Consider the following 20299-nt stretch of genomic DNA (forward strand, 5'->3'; position numbering starts at 1 on the left):
TATTAAACATAAAGCACCTATAAATGCTCAAATACTAAACATAAAAAATAAAATTACTAAAAATGTAACATTTAACATCTTAGTACCTACCTAATCTTGACATCCGCATCCGCAGAGCTTTTAAATATCCACATCCGCATCCGCGGTAGTAAAAAATCTGCATCCGCAACATCCCTGGTCTATTTATGCCTAATCTGCATGATTATTAAAACTATAAGTGGCCAGAAATAGTCATAGGTTTGAATCCTAGCTCCTACAAGTTGTATCAATGTAATTAGTACGACCCCAATAACTAGGAGACCGGTACAAGGCCCACAATCAGTAAAAATAGGTAATTGAAGGTGTAACTGCTCTATTACCGTGTGGGACACGTCAGGTGACGGTGTAATTGTAAGAAAACTGGCAAGGTATTTATTACAGGGCTTATAGTCCTTTCATGTTATAATCACAACCGAGCGAAAGTAATTTAATTAACTTGTCGTGATCTTAACGAGGAATGATAGGAGTGTTACGCGCTATGTAAACTATGTATGTATGTACCTACTACCACCTGGAAGCGCTGGTGGCCTAGCGGTGAGAGCGTGCGACTTGCAATCTGGAGGTCGCGGGTTCAAACCCCGGCTCGTACCAATGAGTTTTTCGGAACTTATGTACGAAATCGCTTACTTTTCTATGACATGACAAGCGATCACGTGATGCTTTCCGTAGAAAACGATGCGCCGGAAGCTCCGGGTCGGACACGGGCTACCTGCTGTTGGATCACCTCGCCATCGGCGAGGCATACACGAGACTCCGTGCTCTATAATAATATATTGTGTACAAATTTTCTTGGTGTTTTTTTGGACTTGTTTCCAATGAATAGATTTAAGAAATACATTAAAAGTAAGTTAATTTGTAAAGTTTATTATAGTACCAAAGATTATATTAATGACAAAACTGCCTGGGAATGAATTAACTTCGTGATATTTATGTTTGGTTTATTTCTCGCGTTAACATTTTATTCCCTGTTTGTATGTAATTTTGACATTGCTTTTCTACTAATTTATTAATTGTTACCAATTGTATTCATTTACTTCTTGTTTAAAATTCGTTGAATGTTTGTTATATTTTATTTGTATACCTACTTAAATGACTTGTCAAAAGTGCTTATTTTTAAGTCTACTTGAATAAATAATTTAGAAATTTGAATTTTTTGGGTTTCTTGAGCTTAACATCTTGACCTTAGCTAATATTTGAAGCCCACTCGGAAGGCGCTAACCTTCTTGGCGACGTTGATCTTGTGCTGGCGCAGCATTTTAGCCTCGTCCGCGATCTGCTGCTGGAAGACCTCGACGGCGGCGAGCCGCGCGCGCGCCAGCTTCTCGTTCTCCTCCAGGACCGTGCGCCACACGTTCCACATATTCCTGTTTCACAATAAGACAACCTTTAAATATAAGAAAAGTCATAGACCGACCGTTTAAGAGCCCTTCAACGTGCACACTAGCGCCACAGCTAAAAAATTGTCATTATTTAAATTTAACGAAATATATTGAAAAAAGGGGACCGCTACGTACTGTATTGTGTATGCTACGTGCTGGTTTCGTCGTTCTAGGAACTTAAAACAAAAACGGCCGTTTTAACTTTGGACGCATAGATTGACAAATCCAGCAACATAAAAACTAGTTTGATGTAACTGATGACTAAAGGTACTTAAATACACAATACAGTACGTAGCGGCCCCCTTTTTTCAATATCTTTCGTTATATTTAAATAATCACGATTATTTAGCTGTGGCGCTAGTGTGCACGTTGAAGGGCTCTTAAATGAGTCCTCGTGCGAGCGGCAGCTGTACACCCGCCCGCACCTCCCCCGCCACCCTTCGTCGTCCCACCCCGTTGCCCGTCGCCCCCGTACCGCGCAGGCGGGGACTCATTTAAGCGGTCGGTCTATATAGAAACTAGGGTGACTGCTATAATTATCGGTCCCTTCATATAGTTCGTTTTTTTAGCATTAGAAAGAAAGTAAGCGATTTGACATGTCTTTTAATTGAAAAACGCTGTTTAAGAATCAGTAACTATTACTAAAGCAGAAGAATAATCTCTTCGGTCGTGTACGTTTTAATTTATCGCCCCTGGTTTCGAATTTTCTCTTTTTCGCACATGTATTTTCGAACAAACATCCAATAGCTAGCTTATTAATCGCTCTATTATTACTTAGGTACTTAATTTTTCTACTTAATTTTACAGTACATTGGTGTTAGCTGTAATGCTGTAAAATTTAATTTCAATAAATATCAATATCAATATCAATATCAATGTATCTTAAATAACTATAGTGAACGCTTTAACGGTGACAGACCATAGTAAGTGCCGGTTGCACCCTACCACCCTAAGTAAACTAAAAATATTAGGTAAATACCATTTTTCCTCCGCTCCGTCGACTTTGATGTCCGGGATATTTGGGATCTTCTTACTGAGATACCCTGAAGATATTTTCAGCAAGGCCTGCGAACAAAAACTTTGTATTAAGTTGCGTTTGTAAGTTTTGTAACTAGGTACGATAGGTAGGGGAGACCGAGGTGAGTTTTGACAGAGGAGAGTTGTGACATTGTCGATTTTTTGGAATGTAATGACTGTTAGAGAGCTCGCAACAGTGTGCGTTTGTTAGCTCGTAACTTGAACTAACAAACGCGCGCTATTGCCATCTTGTATTTAGTTAATAGATTCCAAAAAATCAACGATGTCACAACTCTCCTCTGTTACAACTCACTTCGGTCTATCCCCTATACCTACCGCAAGCTTCACGCAAACAATATACATAGATGCTTGTTTAAAACAACCTAACTAAGGAATGCAAATCGGTTATTTTTTGTAGGGAAATAACCGCGGTTTCGGTTAAAAACCGATTATTTCCATACAAAAATAACCGATTTGCATTCCCTAAACCTAACCCACCGCTGTTACACCAGTGTTACACACAGAAAGTGAATAAAATATGATTTAGAAGGCTCCAAAGGCTTCTAATATATTTTATTTTTATTAAAGGTACGAGTACCAGCTGATACCAAAGAGAATATGAAATCTAAATACTCTTTGCTGATACCAAAGACTTATGTAACTCCGTATAAGATGAATAGAGTCTAAGAAAAAAACGTGCCTCAGAAATCAAAAAAGTCATTCTCGAATAGATGGCGAACACACCTTTGGCCTATGCTCGGCTAGATGGCGTTGACGACACCGTTTCATATTTAACAATTTTAACACCTAGGTACCAGTGACAGAACATGGAGCGAAATGATATAGAAAAAATATATGTATGTAAACACTTTATTGTACATAAGACAGGTTAATATCCATATAATAATTTATAATAATTTAATTTTATATGTAATAATTTATTCATATACTCGTATGTATATATACATTTTTTTGATAGTTGTATTCATTTTAATTTTGTGGTTTAATCGTGTGTCGATAGATGGCAATAAATTTACTGTGACTACAAAATTTATTATGACAGGACCACTCTTTGCTGATACTGATATCAAGGCAATACCTACCTATCAAATGAAGATCTTGTTTTATTAGCCGCTACTGGCTGCCCAATTCGAACTTTAAGATAGGTACGTCAATTAATAGACCTAGAAACGATATGGATTAGATATGTCAGTGTCAAATGTGAAGTTTTTTCAAACAAAACGTCACTTTTGACACTGACACATCTAATCCATATCGTTTCTAGATCTATTAATTGATGTATCTTAAAGTTCGAATCAGGCAGTGGTTTATTACTCGTACCTGCTCGTACCTATGTAGCCAATCTGGTAAATCTAATGCATAGACTCAACTTTGCCTCCATGCGAAAATAAGGCTTTCATTTAATGTCACAATGACCCAGATTTCGTAATTTATTATTTAGGTACTTATATTGTTCGTGGCATGTAAAGTCAGATACGCTTATAATTAATAATTAATAAATAACCAGGTTATACGGCTACCTGATAGTTACTGCCGGATAATAAGTTTCATTATATCCGAACAGACTGGATAACAACGTCGTAGGTACATAATAGAATATTAGATTATTGCCGCGGTCCTCTGGCGTTCAGGTCCACTTACTAACGGCAGTAAAATTGTGTACATAAGGTACATACATTATAAAAGCGACTGTAACTCTATCTAACCGTCTGTTACCTTTTCACGTTGAAACCACTGAACCGACTTATACATGAAATTCGGTTGATAGAGAATTTGTGTCCGGAGAACATAGGTATAAAGGGGGCCCACTGATTACCAGTCCGCCGGACGATGACGGCCTCAAGTCGGCCTGTCGGTTAAAAGCAAAATTTGAACAGCTCCGAGCAACTGACAGGCTGATATAGTCCGGCGAACTGGTAATCTGTGGGCCCCTTTAGGGAAGTCTTATTCAATCATCATCACCATTCCACGCAGACAAGGTCGCCGGCAGAAAACGGTTACTAATGGGTCAAACAGATCACTGTGTTGCGTTCTTTCCTGTGGACATACACAAAGTTAAGGGCTATAAAGATTAATTTTCTTATTTAACCCTTATCCACGTAAAAAGGTCCTCCTTTTATTTACAGAACTATGATAAAATCATTACTTACATGCCCACAAGCTGTTAACTATTGCCCACAGGAGAGAAAACTAGCGTGTTCGCGCGAACTGTACATTTTTCTCCCCTGTGGGCAATAGTTAACAGCCTGTGGGCATGTAAGTAATGATTTTATCATAGTTCTGTAAATAAAAGGAGGACCTTTTTACGTGGGTTAGGGTTAAGTAAGAAAATTAACCTTTATAGCCCTTAACTTTGTGTGTGTCCACAGGAAAGAACGTAACACAGTGATCTGTTTGACCCTAATACAGGCAAATAGAACGATAGCAAAGGGAAGCCCTTCAACACAGAACTGGCGAATTTTTAGTTACTCAAGGAATTTCTATATCGGCTGAGGACTAAATAAGTAAGTATCTAAATTTTACTGTCAAAATGTAACAAGTCTAGAACCGACCACACCCGCAGTTAACGCAGCGTAAGTATAGGGTAAACACCGGTTTTGGTAGACGCTTCGGTGATGTACTCGGCTCTACGATAGTAATATTGTAGATATACAATATTGTAACAAATCGACTTAGTTCAATAATTAACAGCTATGTAATAAATGCCAAAAAACTTTTATTTACCTGCCTCTTTTCACTAACATACAAGGAAGCGGAGGCTCTGCTTATAAAATTAGTTATGGGAAATTAGTTTAAGAAGTATTTTAGTTACTATTCCAAGCCTGTACAGTCACCTGCAATAATATGTTACACAACGAACGCCGCAAAAATATGTGACACGATCTTATTTGAAGAGCCATAACAGCGTATCACATATTTTTGCGGCCTTCGGAGAGTAAAATATTATTGCAGGTGACTGTGCATTAATACCTAAATCATTTTGTATTTCTCCTTTTATATATTATGTAATTTATGTAGCTTAAGGCATGGCACAATATGGTAAGCTCGTCTACCGCGATACAGGCCTGGCCTAGTGCGGGGACCTCTGCAATTTCTGTATATGCACTGCTATACGCATTACTATTAATACCTACTATTAATATACCTGTGTAACTTTTCTTTTTCTATGTGCAATAAAGAAACTTTTATCTTATTTTTATAAGATAAGATAAGATAAGACCTAGTAACGCGTCTTATTCATGCGTTGTGTTTTGTCATATTGCACACGGTGCGTCAATAAGTTTTGAGCAGCGATGTGGCCGCTCCTTTAAGTTAATAATTCATTCGCTTGCTAATTTCGCATGAGGCCATGAACAATCTACATGCAGCGCAATTTGGTATAATTAATTAGCAACGCAAAATATTATTTGAGCAAATGCAGAGCCAAATAAAGAGAAAATGATAAATATAGGAAAATAAAGGTGCTTACCAAAAGCAGGTAAAGAACACTATTTTTCGTTCTCCAGTAGGTAGGTAATATGTTTAGTTAGAGTATGTCTCTTTAACGATTCTTAAAATGCTAGGGCTCCAATTTTTTTCCTTAACATTGTTAATAATATTTTAAGCCAAACCATGAAGAAACGTCAACGAAAAATAAGCTTTCTGTCATATTTCTGTCACTTTCAGAGTATGGTCCCTATTCGGATTTTGAAATAGACAACTATTAGACATGTTTTAGACATCACCAAGATACGATAACGATATGGACGGCGCGGAAACTCGCATGCGATTTTAGTTACATTGCGGACTGTTGGTTACGTCCAATTCAACCGACCGATCAAAACCCGCAATGTAATAAAACTCGCATACGAGTCCTCGCTTCGTATAAATCAGTCCTTAATGCTGACAGGTCATATCCTTAATAAATCCAGATCAAATTCATAACCTGTTATAACAATCAAAATACACAGCACTCCATGGGATCAAAGCCTGAAAATATCGTATTTCCGTTCCCTTTTCCGCAAATAAAATTATCTTTAAGTAAATAAATTGTGGAAAATGCAATCTCCTTTCATTTCGCCTAGAATTTTCTATTTGAACGGAATTCAGTTCAGAGATCGGCTCTCGGTACTATTTTGGATAGCATTTTTCAGATTTATTCTAAATCATGGAATACTCGTCTTCTTTCAATTCCGACGGCACATGAACACGAGTAGTTAGATATACGGAACAAGATACCCGAGAAGAAGCCGATAAGAAACGCAATTATTTTTTTAATTAATAACGCAGACGGCGCTTTATTTCCCATATAAAAATGCAATTTTGTAGTTAGTTACCCTCGGGTATGCCGATAAATGGTTTACACGACATAGACGACAGTCGCGTTAGGTGCCCGAGCCTACCGCGAACACCGAAGTTCGCTAACGGGCATATTCCTATTTTACTCCAATTAAGGCATAATTTAGAGTGAGAGAGTGCAAGCTTTACCCAAAAGAAAGTTATTTTTTTTTTATTAGCCTGTAGGTGTCCCACTGCTGGGCAAAGGCCTCCCCTCTTTCCCGCCATTTGGTCCTATTCGATCCCAAAAGAAAGTAAACAATAATAATAATAATTTACTTACATTGACGCCCAGCCACCATAAAAAGTTTAAAAACTATGCTATCGCCACCAATTATGACTATCATGAGACATTAAAATATCTACCGCTTTGTGCGTTGTTAATTGATAATTCTATTTATCTTATAGGTTAATATTCTATTAAATATATTAAGAACGGGTCACTCACGTATTTTAAGTCGAAAAACGCTCGACATGTTTCACTCCGTACCGAGGAGTGTCATCCGTTCTTAATATATTTAATATGTCTGTGTCTCACGGAAGTTTTGTTATTAAGGTTAATATTCTATTTGACTTTTAGGTTTTTAGCATGTTTAATTAAAGATACAGTACTTACCTAACAAATTAAAACCAGTCATGGACAGTATGACACCATTTCTTTTGAAATAGACAGAAATTAATGAAATATCTAACTTGTTTATGAAAAAATGTTGACAGTGTTTAAAAACTGATGAAGAAATTCTTATTTTACGGAATCTGTGGTTTACATCTCATTTACGGTAAGTAAAAGTACTTCAAAGCTTAGAATTTAATTAATTTAAAAGCGTCGATAACGATTTTCGGACAAGCTCGGGATATGAAAGGGTCAAATAGAAAACTGTGTTACGTCTTTCCTGTAGACATAAACAAGAGTTAAGGGCTATAAAGGTTAATTTTCTTATTTAATCCTTATCCACGTGAAAAGGTCCTCCTTTTATTTGGAAAACTATGATAAAATCATTACTTACATGCCCACAAGCTGTTAACTATTGCCCACAGGAGAGAAAAATGTACAGTTCGCGCGAACACACAGTTTATACAAGGAATTAAGTAAATAAACCGTGATATTATGACGATAACGAGAAAAAATCGTGTTGTCACGAAAATAAAGCATTATTTTATACACATCACATAACGTAAACAGAATTAATTTTGAACAAAGTTTTGGATATATTATGTAAAAAGAATTAATTTTGAACAAAGTTTTGGATATATTATGTAAAATGTTTATTCTTTATTCAAACAAATACAAGTATAATTGTATTTTGACTATTTACGGTTAAACTTTTTTGAAACAAACTTTCCTACGATTGTCGCCTGGCTGACGGTACAGAATAACAACAAACGGATGTTGAACCACCCTTTCATATAAGAGTATGTAACAATTCAATGCATTGATTAACCATCTGCCAGAGAATCTAGTGCGATATTTCCGTTTGAAAGCGCCACACCAATTCCATTCACAGCAAATAAGTAGGTAGGTACCTAGAACAGCTATTTCGCCCACAATTCTCGTTTAAATTCAAACATAATTCAATTATCCCATTTTGGCGTTTCTTCGGCAAAGTGCAATTAAAAGATGACTCGCGCTAGACCGGGCGGGCCCGGGCCGTGGCGTCCGACATCTCATTTTCTATGACGACTGCCGGCCTAGCCAAGGTTACAATCGCTATCGCTTCGATAACGAAAAGCTTTATATCTCTCTATCACTCCTCCATATTAGTGCGACAGTGACAGTTGCGTTTCGATCGCTACGGAGCGTAAGCGATTGGCATCTTGGCTACGCGGCCTGATCCGTGACCACGCGATGCTTTCGAACCGAAGCAAATATTAAATGTAAAATATCAATAATATCATACAAAATCAAATCCAAATATGAATGTTATTAAATATTTATCATCCAAAATCATCATTTAAAAGTCAATTATACCAGCAAACATAAGAAAACAACTCGACTTTTGCTATCAGTTTTTGAAATGCAAAGTAAGCCTTTACCAACTGGTGTGGTGAAAAATGTATAAAGCTCTATCGAGTACACATAAAAGTTATAATCGTGAAAGGAAGTGCGGTGGTGCCTACGCCTGTTTCCCTGACCCTATTTCCTGCTACCCCGCAGTAACACGGTCACAGCACGAACAAATATCAACTATTCAATTCCACATCTATTTCCTGTCGTCAGCTATGTGCAACACTTAGACGGCCCCGACACTATCATGAGTAATGACATGACTTGTCATGACATTCCCGCGTTTGGTCTTAGAGGGTGCTTTCCTGAGTAGTGTTACGTAACTTTGAGTTGTGTTGTGAGCGCGATTGGTCTAGACGCGGACCAAAAAGAGTCAGACCAAGAATAGTCTGCAGCGGATTTGATAGCCCACGCTAGTGCTAGTGTCATTTATACGTCATAATTTCATAGAAGTTTGACGTTTAAAGTAACACTTTCACTGCGTGGGCTATCAAATCCGCTGCAGACTATTCTTGGTCTGACTCTATAAACAAAATTAAGTTTGTGTATGATATGAGCGTAACCGGCCTGAAAAGTAAGGGATGACTCACGTTAGACCGGGCCGGGCCCGGACCGAGGCGTCCGGCACGTCTTTTTCTATAACGGCTGATCGGTTATCCCGTGGTGCTAGCACCGGAAGTTCCCGCCCGGCCCTGGCCCGGTCTAGCGTGAGGGATCAAAAAGTACGAGAATTTATCATGTGCCTCGAGGTTTTTGTCGGATGCAAACTATCATACTAGTTGCTCTGAATCTCAAATGATGCTTGTTGATTTAAGCTTCTAAGGTCCACTTGCACCATCCTACTAACCCGGAGCTAGGCGGTTAAAATGTTAACCCATTGTCAAATTGTACTGGTAACCATGGTATCCCCAGGTTTAACCGGTTAACCCCGGGCTAGTGGAACGGTGCAAGTGGGCCTTAGAAGAAGATTTAATCTAATAATTTGACTTTTAATTAAGGTTGTCAGAAGACGATATATATTTTATCCAAATCAATTTAATAATTTCCCACAGTACAGTACTTTATTGCCTGTACATTAAGGTTGTGTATACATATTTTTGGCACTTTGCCTGTATTCATAGCTCTGTTGTTGACTGTACTGAAACACGTTATAAACTTGTGCAACTTTCGACACGGTTCCAGGATGCTCTTCTCGTTGCAGATTTCTAGGTAAACAAGCATCACACTTACGGCGCGCGGCGCGATTCGAAAAGTGAATTAGAGTTAAGATATGTGACTTCCCACCGATAAAGGTTATGGCGGTTGGCGCTTACGATTATTAACGTCGCTCCAATATTATTGCGGCGCTTTGCGACGTAAGCGCCAGCCGCCATAAGGTAACTTTTGTCGTGGAACATCACATATCTTTACTATTTCATATCTAGTGCATCTCTTATTAATTTCCCAAATCGAGCCGTTAGCTACCGAGAACTTCATCCGATATGGGCAATGGGCATTACGCCACCCCTAATAGGTACTAACGCTATATCCTTCGTGGAGCTTTCCCGGTAAAAGTTCATGTACACGGTAAGCTTGTCGTGGCGATTATAGAATAAAATATTTATAATCATAATTGAATTTAAAACTCACATACGATTATGTCATACGTAATTCGCAAAACAAGTAGCTACTCGAAGATATATTTAATATGATGTTTGCATACGAGTAGTTTCAATATCGAACGAAACATAACGCCAGGCCGCGTATCTAAGATGCCGATCGCTTAAATACGCTCCGTAGCGATCGAAACGCAACTGTCACTGTCGCACTAATGGAAAAGTGATAGAGAGACATAAATGCTTTTCGTTGTCGAAGTGATAGTCGATTGTAACCTTGGCTAGGCCGCCGGAATTGAAACGCTGGCTTGAAATTACGCTCTTCATTAACCATTAAATACGAGTAGCTACAGGCCAGTTCGAACCTTAGTTCGAACACACATATTTACGTCAGTTTGATACATAGAGAAATAGAAGTAAGGAAATAGTGCTGACTCTATACCTAACAGCAGTTTCTCATAGAAATTTGCATAAAAAATATGACGTTCATGATGACATTTCCGGCTCGATTCGAGAAATAAATTAGAGATTCACTAGATTTGAAATAGTAAAGATATACCGGGTGTGGCCTGTAATATGAACAAAAAATTAAACTGTAGGGTGTACTCCTCATACTGACCAACATCTGTTCAGCGACTTTTAAAAATAACTTGTGGTTTGATTTTTAATACACTTTAAAGTTTATTCTAAGACACAATGTATTGCGAATTTTGTTATGTTTAAGGCGTGACAAGCAACGTCAATCACAATGATATGGCGTGGCAATGGCGTCCATTGAAGATAATATTTATTTTGTATGAAAAATAGAGAGTCAAAATACTTCATAATTTTTAAAAGTTGTAGAACAAAAGTGTCACCGTTTGAGAAGTACAATCTATGTTTTAATTATTTGCTCTTGTTACAGGCCACACCCGGTATGACGTTCCACGGCACAAGGTACCTTATGGCGGCTGGCGCTTACGTCGCATAGCGCCGCAATAATATTAGAGTGGCGTTAATAATAGCGTAAGAGCCAACCGCCATAAGGTATCTTTACCCGTGGGACGTCAAATATCTTTACTATACCGTATCTAGTTAATTAATTTACCGAATCGCGCCGTGTTTAAGTCGTTGCATAGACGGACTCTAGTTATATTTCCAGATTCAAGCATAAATAAATAAATATTATAGGACATTCTTACACAGATTGACTAAGTCCCACAGTAAGCTCAAGAAGGCTTGTGTTGTGGGTACTCAGACAACGATATATATATGTAATAAATAAATACTTAAATACATAGAAAACAACCATGACTAATAATAATATAACGGCCCTGCCCGCTGCCGGCGGCACCCTATAATAGGTTAGGTTTTTTATAATGTGTTTATATGTATTTTTTATTGTTTTATAAGTGTTTTTATATTTTACTTTTATATTCATATTATAAATGACCTAGCCTAAGAAGAAAGATAAATAAAGAAAAGTAATATAACGATATATAATAATGTAATAAATAAATACTTAAATACATAGGAACAAATATCTGTTATATAATATGTTATATACGTAAATAAAGTGCCCAATATATATATACACATATAATTATATATAATATTTTATATAGGTACCTAAATAAACTGCATAATAATACATTCATAAAAACTAATGAAACTAAGTAATAAAAGTTATAGGCCGCCCGTATTGAAAGCGAGGACCTACAACTATAATAATAGTTATAAAAAAAAAATATCCGTGTCATCACACAAATAAATGCCCTTACTGGGATTCGAACCCAGGACAATCGGCTTCACAGGCAGGGTCACTACCCACTAGGCCGGACCGTCGTCAAACATCTGGGAGTCGACAGCAATCAATAGCCATCAATAACCAAGCTACGTACCTCGGAGTAGCTTTTCTCAATGGCCGACCGTTTGATGGTGTAGGTCCGGAGATCCTCCAGCAGGTCGCACTCATGCTGGTTCTTGGCGTGGAGCTTGGCTATCTGCTCCGTGTGCAAGTTCTTCAGGAACTTGGTGTAGTTACTCTGGAAAAGGACCGCTCGTTAGGTTTGCCGATAATTTATTCAGCTAATAGTATGGGCGCCTTGTGACAATCGGCGCCACTGTGACACGAATTGTTTGACGTTATAATTGTAGGGGAGATCGATGTGAGTTGTGACAGAGGAGAGTTGGAACATCGTCGATTTTTTGGAATCTATTAACTAGAAACTAGGTCGCAATAGCGCGCGTTTGTTAGTTCAAGTTACGAGCTAACAAACGCACACTGTTGCGAGTTGCGACCTAGTTTCTAGTTAATAGATTCCATAAAATCGACGATGTTCCAACTCTCCTCTGTCACAACTCACCTCGGTCTCCCCTACATTGAATATTACACGAGTAAAATTTTGCCCCGTACCAATATCAATACGGTGGTTAACAAATCAATATGTTAAATGTTCTAATACCTCTCCATATAAAAAAAACTCTTAGAGTCCTCCACTGTGTTAGGTTATGTTATCAATGCCGCACGTTAAGTACTTAAAAAAACCGGGCAAGTGCGAGTCGGACTCGCGCACGAAGGGTTCCGTACCATAAAGCAAAAATAACGGAAAAAAATGCAAAAAGAAAACGGTCACCCATCCAAGTACTGACCACGCCCGACGTTGCTTAACTTTGGTCAAAAATCACGTTTGCTGTATGGGAGCCCCACTTAAATCTTTATTTTATTCTGTTTTTAGTATTTGTTGTTATAGCGGCAACAGAAATACATCACCTGTGAAAATTTCAACTGTCTAGCTATCACGGTTCGTGAGATACAGCCTGGTGACAGACAGACGGACGGACGGACGGACGGACAGCGAAGTCTTAGTAATAGGGTCCCGTTTTACCCTTTGGGTACGGAACCCTAAAAAAAAACCTATATTATAATTAAAATCATCAAAAAATACCAACCTAATCTAAAACCTAATTGAACAGCAAAAAAAACTAATTGCGCATCATAACAGCACCACAGGGTAAAAAGTAAAGCAGGCCACTGACGAGCCTTCCAAATGGATGCCGTTACAATGGATTCATCCAAATGGACGGCATCCTAATATTAAACATTGTTGTACGTTTCTATGACGTACCTACCAGTGTTTATACTAAACGAACAGAATAAGAAACACATATGTCTGATGATCACAACTTATGAATCATTAAGTGAGACATAAGGTAAATAAATGTTCCTTTTACAAAATAAGTTCAGCTCTTAATTAAAAAAAAAACACAATTTTCAAAGGCGCTCTCTTTGTTTTTAGCAGAACTTTTATTAAGGAAAGTTTGTATAAGTAGGTTTGTCATTTATTATTGTCAAAAGCCTTGTCAAAGTTTTTTATCCGATTTGGACATAATAGTAGAAAGTAATAAAGTAGGTACACCCCTATTATTGAGATCCAAAAGTTAAGTCACGGGCAGTTTTTAATTCTCAGAACAACCAGCAAGGAAAAATAAGAATTGATTCGAAACAAAGAAAACTTTGTATCAGAGTTGAGAACTTTTATAAAATTCATTTTGAAATCTTAAACCCGAACACACTTATTTTTATACGTACAGACAAAAATATATTTTACAGTACCGTAAAATGGGGTGAGTTGGGTGAAATTTGACTTTGATAGTCAAACCTCGATAAAATTGTATTTTTACATGTGAAAACATAATGGTGTATGGTGTGTATAAGTGGTTCGGGCGTTTATATCGTATATATTTTAGTTTGTATTTTATTTTTGGGTAGTTCCATTTCATAACTTTGATGATAAAGAGGAAAACCCGCCTCACCCCGTAGTGCCTCGTATTTGGGGTGAGAGGGTTTTTCATACAAAGGTGATTTTGGAAGATTGTTGGATCGATTTTTTTTTATTATGCGTATTACTATAGCCCCATTTTAAATCGGAATACATAATTTTTGTAGCAGTAGCCTTAAAATCCCTTCTCACCCCCCTCTCAAACCTTCTCTCCCCATTCATAACCCAACTCTCCCCGCGAAACCTACTCACCTCGTTTTACGATACATGGTTCTACTTTCCCACACTAGTGCGGGAAACAGCACTTTCCGTGCGTATGTCAAAAGTTTAAAGGGCCATATGTACTGTAAAACGTTGTACGATACACGTGCGAATAAGTAATTTGCAAATCGTGTCGATTTAAAACACTTGGGTCGTGTTTTAATTTATCGCCACTCGTTTCGAATTTCCTCTTTTCCGCATTTGTATCGTAAATAACTGTTGTTTTATTGGCGTCATTTACGACATGTGAACTTACTGAAAAATATTTTGGGTGGGTTCAATTTACAACTATAGTAAGCGCCTTTTACGCTCTTCTTGTATTTGAAACGTAGTCGTGCGCTTGAGATTATCCAAATATGCCACATGTATCTTTAGTTAAGTATAGGTTTTGGTTTGTTCTCAGTTATGTTCAAGGACATCTTAGTCCATGTTGTTAACCAGTTTTTTACGCGGAAAGTACGTTCCCCCTGGACAACTAGTAGCTAAATTCGGTTGATAAAAAAATGGAATTACCTATAGACTTCCACTCACATAACTGGTTATCTCCGCGGAAGAAATAATGCGTCTAGTTAACCAGTTATCAAACTTGGTTGTCTGGGTGGAACAAAGGGCTAATATGGCTGCCGCTGTCGCAAGTCGCACGAGCCGTAGCGAACGAAAATCGAAAGAAGGGAGAGATAGGTAATATGCAAATGCAGGAATTTCTCATACCGACTTAGATTTCAATTTTGCATTGAATGCAACTTTGATATACACCGTTTTTTTAGCATTAGAAAAAAGGTAGGTAAACACTTTTGACATATCTTTTCATCGAAAAAAAAAACGCTTTTTAAAAGTTAGTAACTGTTACTTATGAAAGCAAAACAATGTAGGTAAATGATCGTATATGATTTACAATTGTTACATAATTGTCGTAACTTAACTATCAAGAGTGATTTACATTAAAAAAGAAGAACAGGTTGCACTCCGGGAGTGCCGGCAGAAGTGAAAACTCAATTGTAAGTTTTTCGATCAGGTCACGTGTCCGTCTTACGAATCTTACGGTCACGTGACCTGTCGCGAGTTTAACCTCTAGCCGCCCATAGGTCAAACCTTGCTAAGCAAAATGAAATTTTATTTTGTCAACACAAAGTTCTAATTACAATGGAACAGGAGACCTTTTTATAGGTCTCTGGGCGGCTAGAGGTTAACAGTTTTTTCCCCATCACAAAAAGTGCACAGCGCCGCTAAAGAAGTTTTCACTTCAAAAGACACGCCAAAAACGAAGTAGGAATATTTACTTACTACATAAATTAAAGCTTTTAATATCCTCCTCCCTCTAAATAAAGTAAATATTTATTGATATATTCCGCTCTGATATGATAATATAATAAATAAGATAGGTATAGTCCGACAAGAAATTGTCGTAAATTAGTAAGGGCGCCACTTCCTACGTAACTGTCACATTTTTGACGTATAATGCTTAAACATGGCAACAATTTAGTATGGAAATTTATTATAGTTGGTCAAACCAATTTGACAGTCAGTGAGAACCAGGAAAACTATACTCATCCTTTTCTTTTGGGTGCTAGTACTAGTGTAAGACAAAGATAGTATGATTCTCTCTGTCTATGATTGAAATGAGACAGTACTTTGACAAACTGTAGTTCTAATTAGATATGTAGATCTAATTTCTACCTACTATTTTATATCGCATCGCACTGTACTTAGGCAACTTCTATTTCTGCGGTACAATTGTATGAATGATGAATTGTATGACTGTAAGTATGTCGACATGCTACAGCACGCGTCGTAGCACCGCCGAGTGCTACGCGAGTGCTACGAGCCTCTACACGCGAACGCCCTTCACGGTCCTTGCTTCATTTGGATTCTCTTGTATACCGAGCGCTTTATTACACCTTATAAATAACAAGATATGTGACGTTCCACGGGGAAAGGTACCTTATGGTGGTTGGCGGTTACGCCGCGTAGCATCGCATTAGTATTAGAGCGTCATTAATAACAGAGTAAGCGCCATAAGGTACCTTTACCCGTGGAATGTCATAGTATATAACTTATGGATGATCATGACGCATTTCTAATACAAACACTTAAAAGAACAATGAGATACCCAAAGCGATAATCGATATTATATGTAGTAGTGATTATGTTCTAAACATTTCTACCTACCTAGTACCATGGAGAAATAAGTAAATCTTATGCTTATAACAATTAGGGAATGCAAATCGGTTATTTTCGGTTATTTTTTGTATGGAAATAATCCGTTATTAACCGAAACCACGGTTATTTCCATACAAAAAATAACCGATTTGCTTTCCCTAATAACAATGCTCAATCCATGCATAAAATAATATCCCATTTATAATAAGTTTTGCGAAAACTTATATTAAGTATACGAGTAGATATATGATAATATTTCACCTTTTAATAATAAAGTTCTAGCCTAGATCCCATACAACTTATTACCTATTAAGTAAGGAATTATTAAGCAAGGAAAGTCACGTATGGAGTGAGCACATGTGAGCTTACTTAAGTATTTATCCTACCACCTTGTTGCGGTGCTTACTTATGATCATGAAAGTTTATTTAAAGGTAATTAAATCCATATTGTTATTTACTTACAAAACGAATAAATCTTTTTGTTCAGTTTTAAATCTAGTTCGTTGATTTCTAAATATTAACACTTTAACACAACGTCGCTTGAAGTAATCACGTGAGATTTTACATTTTAACTTTGAAGTATCAAGAAAAGCTCAATGTCTTGTGTTTTTTAGGGTTTCGTAGTCACCTAGAAACCCTCATAATTCCGCCAGGTCTGTCTGTCTGTCCGAGGCTTTGCTCCGTGATCGTAAGTGCTAGAAAGCTGCAATTTGGCATGGATACATAAATCATGCATTGTGACAAAACGGTAATACCTATTATAAGTTCAAAAAAATTTTTAGGGTACCTCCCATACAAAAAGTTTTTTTTCGTTTTTAGGGTTCCGTACCCAAAGGGTAAAACGGGACCCTATTACTAAGACTTCGCTGTCCGTCCGTCCGTCCGCCTGTCCGTCTGTCTGTCACCAGGCTGTATCTCACGAACCGTGATAGCTAGACAGTTGAAATTTTCACAGATGATGTATTTCTGTTGCCGCTATAACAACAAATACTAAAAACAGAATAAAATAAAGATTTAAGTGGGGCTCCCATACAGCAAACGTGATTTTTGACAAAAGTTAAGCAACGTCGGGCGTGGTCAGTACTTGGATGGGTGACCGTTTTCTTTTTGCATTTTTTTCCGTTTTTTTTTTGCTTTATGGTACGGAACCCTTCGTGCGCGAGTCCGACTCGCACTTGCCTGGTTTTTTTTTTTACTTTGTCCCGAAAGTGTGGGGTATCGTTGGATAAGTCTTTCAAAATGAATAAGGGTCTCTTAAAATCATTTTTTGATATAGGTAATATTTTCGGAAATATGCGCTCCGAAATAAAATAGTAATTTAAGCAGTTTTATTTGAAAGAGCTTTTGTTGTACCTACCTACACTTAAATTCAATAACATTTTTTAAAAACAAATAACATTTCCGAATTTAATTTGCTTTATCTTTAGTAGCGCTTACATTGTTTTAACTTTAGCGCATTCAAGACAAGAATACTAAGCCCTCTTCAAAGAAAATGTGCTCTTTGTAAGCTCAATGAAGCCCTACAAACCTCTAACTTCGCGACACTGACTGTTCGGGGCGGTAAATCGGTTTTTTATCTGTCTAATACCTTTAAAAGAGCAATTCTTGTTTATATATAACTCGGAAAAGGCTCTAAAGATTTCAATGACATTTGCTATATTAATGGGGGGTTTCGGGCGCGATAAATCGATCTAGCTAGGTGTTATCTCTGGGGAAACGAGCATTTTTGAGTTTTTATATGTTTTCCGAGCAAAGCTCGGTCTCCCATCCCAGATATTAATCAAATATGCGTCATGTTGAACGTAACGGAAAAGATCAAAATAATACTTTACCTGAACAAAAAATAATATATCTTTGGTGTTAAGTAGGTAATATGAAGTATTATACGAAAAATATATGTAAAGAACTTGTAATTTATTATTAATTATTTAAATCAGATTTTTTTCCGTACACGAATAACCGCTACTTTTAGTACCTGTTAATATTAGTGCACATAAATATAATGTCTAAACAAGATAAACAATAACTCTTTTTAGTTTACAAACAGATTTAAATACAAAATCGTTGCAATCAGCTAATTGTAATTTCTAGTTCTGTTACAAAACCCGAAATAGTAACTTGGTGCCCATAAATGTTAACTTTGAACTCCGCTAGCAAGAGTTAAACCAGACCAGAACTTAGTAACCTGTGAATAAACTCCGCAACTGTTGTCGGATTATCGAACTTTACTTACCTAAGTACTCGTACTGTGCGCTCACAATCAAGTAAGTTCGGTCAGAATTGTATATTTGGACTAAAAAAATAAGCTTGAGCTTAAATTAAGAAACTATCTAGACGTTTTGAGGACCTTTCTGAGCCAATGCATAAACTGCTTGAACGTATTTATTGAAGGTTTTTGAACTTGTAAAATTTTAAGCGGATATCATGTGTTTTGGCCTTTTGAGCTGCTTATTTGAAAACGAGCATGAGTTAGGTACAATTTTCGTGGATGGTTCGAATCGCTGCAGCTATCGATTCTTTAGTTCCTTACGGCCTAATGCTCTGCGTCGAATACACGCTGCCCAATTTTATGAATGAATTTTATACCAAGTGACACTTTTAGTTGGATATTATAGTTACCTACTTCATTTCCTTTATTTAAACATTTACACATATTGATTTCGTCCGCATAACTTAATCACTATTAAGTCATAACAGTTTCAGGTATCGTTCACTGCCTTGCCACGAGATTTTCACCTGTCGAGTCTGTTACAGATTTAGAACAATTAAGGTAGACATTTTAATTTTTTTTTATCGATTTTAACTGTCAAACTTTAGGACATTATTTTTTCACCTTTAAGATATTATTTTATTGCGAGTTCCTCACAAAAATGCACATAAAATAACTACATTATAATCGCCTTAAAAAAGTTAAATCACAGCAACGCACCCCCAAATATTGCGCAATTATCACATTATATAATGCGCGAGTTACATATATTGAATAATGTAATATTAAGTGAATAATACTAGTTAATTTGGAGGGGTGTTTATTATGGTAAGAGTATTTTTTCTTACCTTTCTCGGCGGCGGCTGCATGGTGCCTGCCTTCGCCCGATCGATGGCCGCGCACGCTTGCGTGCGGTGGGTAACTCGTCCGCGTCGCGATAGCCGCTCGCTAGCCGTGGGCCCGCGACGGCCGCGGCGCCGCGCCGCGCGTGCGCGCACCGACCCACGCACCCTACCATAGACGTGCATTTTTGTTTCGTATGGTGTGATGTGCTAGCGAAGAAAAATGGGATGGCAATTCCAGGAAGAGATGGCAATTTTAGAGTCCTGTATCGGTATTGTAAAAGAAACCCTTGTTTTTACTCAATTTTTTGTTTATCCCTATACTTATTATCACCGAATGAAAGCGGATGATGAGGTCTGCATTTTTGGTATTGGTAACCATGGGTAATGCTAATGATTGGATACGATCGCATGTGTTATTGGCATGTGACATTTATAATTTGATGGATGCAAAACTTGAGAATTGAGCGACAGATAGCCTTCAACAACTGGTCATTTTTGCTACAATAATGGTAACATTCCATTTCTGACCGCAGCTGCACTACTGGTACTGTAACGCAGCTGTCGTTGGAAATGGACTGTCACCTTAACTCGCCACTTATCCAAATGGTTATCAATGTTATCATATAGAAGGTAGACAAAGAAAAGTCTGCAGGCTCTGCAGCTATTTTGATAGCAAACGCAGTGCATATG

At 37.4% G+C, this 20299-nt stretch overlaps 1 protein-coding gene across 1 annotated transcript in view; it reads right to left on the reverse strand.

The window, feature by feature from the left end:
• Positions 1 to 19702, reverse strand: part of LOC134678767 (protein nervous wreck) — a 52638-nt gene extending 32936 nt beyond the window's left edge. Inside the window, exons 1-4 of the mRNA XM_063537466.1 lie at positions 19613 to 19702; positions 12254 to 12397; positions 2398 to 2483; positions 1259 to 1403 (exon numbers count right to left, since the gene is read on the reverse strand). Of these exons, the coding sequence (XP_063393536.1) occupies positions 1259 to 1403; positions 2398 to 2483; positions 12254 to 12397; positions 19613 to 19633 (396 nt within the window). The 5' untranslated portion in view covers positions 19634 to 19702. The remainder of the gene's footprint in view (positions 1 to 1258; positions 1404 to 2397; positions 2484 to 12253; positions 12398 to 19612) is intronic.
• Positions 19703 to 20299: the final 597 nt, after the last annotated feature.

This window comes from Cydia fagiglandana, chromosome Z, assembly GCF_963556715.1.
Source record: "Cydia fagiglandana chromosome Z, ilCydFagi1.1, whole genome shotgun sequence".
Taxonomy (NCBI): Eukaryota; Metazoa; Arthropoda; class Insecta; order Lepidoptera; family Tortricidae; genus Cydia; species Cydia fagiglandana.